General features: G+C 40.2%; 1 protein-coding gene across 1 annotated transcript; it reads left to right on the forward strand.

Moving 5' to 3' along the window:
- Window positions 1-1,040: 1,040 nt before the first annotated feature.
- On the forward strand, window positions 1,041-4,394 carry LOC104945445 (semaphorin-6C-like; the record flags this gene model as incomplete). The annotated part of the gene is made up of 3 exons (XM_010771116.1): window positions 1,041-1,123; window positions 3,281-3,337; window positions 4,230-4,394. Coding segments are annotated over 3 exons (248 nt in total), but the record flags the coding sequence as incomplete, so codon positions are not given.
- Between the last annotated feature and the right edge of the window lie 849 nt (window positions 4,395-5,243).

The following is a 5,243-nucleotide window of genomic DNA, read 5'->3' on the forward strand; positions in this document are numbered from 1 at the left end:
AACGTGAGCTCAGTCATCCAAGATCTTGTATTCTCCAAGATGTTACACTATCTATAACTATCTATCTGTCTATCTCTCTCTCTATCCATCTATCAATATATCTATCTATCTATCTCTCTCAATATATCTCTCTATCTATAATCTCTATCTATAAGGAACCGCAGTAGACGAAAGGCGTTGCTATAGCAACACGTCGTGTTTACGCTGCATTTTCTATGAGGTAAATATTACCCGCTGGCGGAAATAGGTATAAATGGCATTTTTTTTGGCGATTTTTTCAATCTGACTTCATATTGACAATTGTTAACAACAGAGGGTGCTACATAACACACGTTCAGGAAAAGCCACGGACTGGGAGACTTTAATATGTTATTGAACAAAAGTTACATACAATCAAAAAACAGCTGCGGGTAACATTTATCCGTTGGCGGTTCTAGTGTTAAAAAGCGATTGGAATCATACATAAAGCACATTTACAACACAGATCAGTGGAGACATTTTATTATTATTACTATTTAGTTTTTCTTTAGTTGTTTTTCCGTTACATTGGAGTATGACAGGTGAGGCTCTGCCTCCCCTGCCTCCCCTGACCGCACGTCGCTGGAAATGAGAGCCTGCATGCCAACTTACTGCGGCACATCAGCACCATCACGGAGCTGTGACACAGCCTGCATTCACACACTGCGACCAGCTCTATCCAAACCCTTTCTTCGTCTCTGAAATAATGAGTGACAGGCTGATACAACCCTAACCCTAACCCTCTGAGGGTAACCATAATGCTGTGGCTGGGGATGAAATTGAGTTTGCGTCAATCCAGATCAACAATTCGCAGTGTTTTGTTCCTTTGAATGTTAAAATGCATTCTGGAAATTGAGAAAATGACTTGCTTTATAGACCTGGATCAAATCTGGATCCTAGACCTATAAAAGACACAGTTTGATACTTGGGTTAAATTCTGGGTTTGACAAAAACAAGCTCTCAGGAAACACAGGCAGTCGCACACTGAGCACAACATTTATTCTACCAGATCTTCTGATGAGTTCACCTGTGCTCTGACCTCTGCAGGGATCACGTGTTTGCAGTGAACCTGACGACAGCTTCAGAAGAGTTTTTCCCTCAGCTGGTGAGTATACTATAAAAGAAAACCGATTATTTCTGTGTTTTTCTAAACCACAGAAAGCAACGTTTTCCCAGATGATTATTTCTATTTAAGCAATGCATTTATGAAACTCTACAGTAATTACAATTCTAAACTAAACACTTGATATCATTTTTCATACTTTGTTTTAAAACAGAGGTTAAAGAAGCTTCCTATTTTAATCTGTGCCAGTGGAGTTAGCTGCTCAAAGGTTAACAGATGCACACAGACCCGAGCCATACTAAAGGATTCTGAATATGAATTGCATGGCTATAAATGTTATATCATGCTAAGTCACCATGACCAGTGCTGTAAGGGTCAGTGCGTTCATGACAAACCAACATGGTTCCTCATGCAGAATGCACAGTATGTAGATTGATGCACGCAATGATCTGCCCTCACCATTCAGGGTCAACATCTTCATCCTTTTGGGATATCGAAGAATACCATTTAGTTGATGAACTATCCTAACAAAAAAATAAATATATTCTGTATACCGTAATTTTCGGACTATAAACCGCGCCTTTTTCCCCATTTTTCGACGCTGCGGTTTATATAACGGTGCGGCTAATCTATGGATTTTTACAGCTAACGGCCACCACCTTTAACTCTATGGGCTCTATGGCCGGTCCGCGGACCCCCACCTTTAAGCGGCGGGTTCCAGCAGGAAAAGCTGGAGGCCGGAAAAGAGTGAGACAGGTAGCGCGCAAAAGTAAAAGTGGAACCGAGAGTGGTATGCCGCTGCTGCGGCTTATATTCAGGTGCGCCTTATATTCCGAAAATTACGGTAGTTAAGTTCATGACAACTGTGAGGGGGGGAATTTTTTCACAACTAATCTTTTTAACTTATATTAAGGCTTAAAATGATGCATAAATGATGTCAAAGAACCATGACCGCTGTGTACTGTTACAGCCTTATTTCACATAAGCCTTTTTCTCATCTGAACCTCTGTCTGGCGACTTAGGTCTGCTAAATGTCTGAGTTCCTGAGTGTCAGACGCTTTCTCACAGACTGGAAATACTTTCTTTAGTTGAGCCGAGGTTAAAGTTTGGGAGGAAGCTAGTATTACACCACCGTAATGTAGCCGCTTGTAAATTGGTAATTGAAGCCTGGTATCTTCTTAGTCAGAAGTTTCAAACCTTTTAGCCTCTCTGGTAAGAAATGTTTTCTGGCGGACAAAAAGACTAACAAAGCTTTGTTTCGACAACCACAGTGGCTAAAATCTACCAACATCCCAGATGTATCTGTGCTGTTCCTCTGAATTTGACTCACATACTGTAAGCATCTCTCCCTAAAAGTGGCAAGAGCAGCATCAAAGCTGGCGGCTGACAAACTGCAGAATATTTTTTGCAGAAAAAGCAGTAACTACCAGAGCAGCAGAACAAACCAGAGCATCTTTTGAAGTGGGAGGCAGCACTGAGTCCCTTTCATCTGCAAACCTCTTCCTCATCACAGACAGTGAAGGTTACAGGGTGGCACCTGAGGTAATGGGCCTCTCTGTCTATTGTGCCCCCAGCAGCTCTTTGAAGTGAGATGTGATAATACTTTATTTATCAATGATCAGACATCAGCAGGATGAAGTCCACCTTGTGCATTTCATTCTCCCTCTCTGTGTGAGAAATGTTTTTAATGTTTCAGGTATAACAGGTCCAACTGAGACAGGATCAGGTTACTCACAGAATAAGTCATTGTCTGCCACTAGGTGTCTCCAAACCAAACCAATGCCAATAGAGGTGGTTTTTTTACGTCATAAAGTGGGAGTTGTTGCCTTCACCCTCATTGTGGTCTTTACAGTCAGAGAGCAGTTATCCACATAGCTCTCCTCCGACACAAACAAATTCTACATTTTCTTTTGAATAATGAATGTGTATTTTTGAAAGTGTATTTTACCACTGGATGACAAGCTTTTATTAAACAACACAGCTGACTCTTACTAAAAGGAGATGGAATGCCACTTCAGGCGACCAAATGTTGACCTTGATTGAAACTCAAACATCTCATCATGATTCATTTTTATTTGTGATCAAAAATCACAATCACAAGTAGAATTATACTCTCTTATTGTCTGTCTGTCGGCTCACTGTGAATGAATATGTTCATAACCTGTCAGATTCAGACCTGTGCTGTACTCTGTGTTTCAGAAGCTGACATGGCGATCTGAAGACGTCAGCAAGTGTACGGTCAGAGGAAAGAATAGCGTGAGTTTCTTCTGCTTTTCCATTCTTTTCTTTCCACCCCTTTTGGCTTTTTACCTCATAACTTCCTGTTCCTCTACCATGTCCGGTTTTCTTATACTGCATACAGTTTAATTTGAGTATTTATGGACGAATGGTTTAGAAAGTACTAAATATGAAGATGAAATCATCTTACACATTTTGTTATTTGTGAACAGTAGAGACTCTGCAAACTAGTGTTTCATCTCAAGCCGCACGATTTAGAAAAAAAACCTAATTCTGATTAAATGTAATGATATTCAATTGCAATATGATATGATACGCAGCTGGTATTACACCACGTCATGTAGCCGCTCGCAATTTGGTAATTGAAACCGGGTCTCTTCTTAGTCAGAAGTTTCAAACTTCTTAGCCTCTCTGGTAAGACATTTTTCATCCCATACCAGATGTCATACATCCCAGATGTATCTGTGCCGCTCCTCTGGTTTTGACTCACATAAGCATCGTTCCCTAAAAATGGCGAGAGCAGCATCAAAGCTGACGGCTGACAAACTGCAGAATATCTGAACAGCAGAACAAACTAGAGCATCTAGTGATCTGAGCGGCAGCACGGAGTCCCTTTCATCTGCAAATCACCCTTCTCACTAGCTTTGAAAGATATATTAAATTGATCATAGTGCAATTTAGTTCCTTACCAAACAAATAAGGTAAGTCTGTAGCAATACGATGTTTAGGCCAGGATATCTTTGCAGTTCCACAAAATGAATTCTAAACAATATTAAACGCATATTTACCATATTGCAATTACAACAAGATGTGGAATAATTGTGCAGCCCTAGTTTCAACCCTGACAGTCGTGATCAATAAGTGTTATAGATAAAAGTAGAAGACACTTTTTTTGTTTGTTGGGTTTTAGGACGAGTGCTACACAACTACGTCAAAGTGCTGGTGCCGCGAGATGACGAAACGCTGTTCGCCTGCGGTACCAACGCCTTCAACCCCACCTGCAGGAACTACAAGGTGAAGTGTGAAAGTGAATACTACTTCCCTGATGGCTCCCACAAGATTGCTGACATCCTCGTGGATTCATCTTCTTATTATAGACACATGCATTTCCAAACATTTGGACTACCTATGTTGTAAATGTATTATCTTTTCAATTTACACACGGCATCTATTGCACGTCTGTCCGTCCTGGGAGAGGGATCCCTCCTCTGTTGCTCTCCCTGAGGTTTCTCCCATGTTCCCCTTTAAACTGTGGGTTTTCTCTGGAAGTTTTTCCTTGTACGATGTGAGGGTCTAAGGACAGAGGGTGTCATATTGTCATACTGATATTCTGTACAAACTGTGAAGTCCACTGAGACAAATGTAACATTTGTGATATTGGGCTATATAAATAACAATAATTGAAAGACACTTCATTTATATATTTCGATGTAAGATGAAACAAATAACAATGTTCTTTTTTGTCGGTTGTATATTTACTTATTATTAAAGTTATTTTTTCATCTATTCTTGCATACGTGAATGATAAAGTTATCATTTACATGGTACTTTTTTATTATAAATTTATCCTTCTCCTTTGTAAATCATACAACCAAACCATACATTAATAAGGACTTAAATAAAGCCAATCAAAAAAAAGAGCCCTTTTCATTTCAGAACGTCCATAAAAGGACAAGAAGAGGCAAGTCTATAATTCTGTTTGGTAAATGTTCTCTTATCTAAACATACCTCGACCCCTTTCCCAGATTTCTGTGGCGTCCCCACACGGGTTGAAAAAAGTGCCCGGTATGAAAGACTTAACACGACTCCCGGTTTATTTTACCTGCTTGGGACCACCTTCTACTACACAATCTCGTCTACACCCCATATATAAGGTCCCACGTCGGATGGCGTCGTGACCCTGTCAGGTGAGGTTAGTTAGTTT

Source organism: Notothenia coriiceps, unplaced genomic scaffold (genome assembly GCF_000735185.1).
Source record: "Notothenia coriiceps isolate Sejong01 unplaced genomic scaffold, NC01 NC01_scaffold00009652, whole genome shotgun sequence".
Taxonomy (NCBI): Eukaryota; Metazoa; Chordata; class Actinopteri; order Perciformes; family Nototheniidae; genus Notothenia; species Notothenia coriiceps.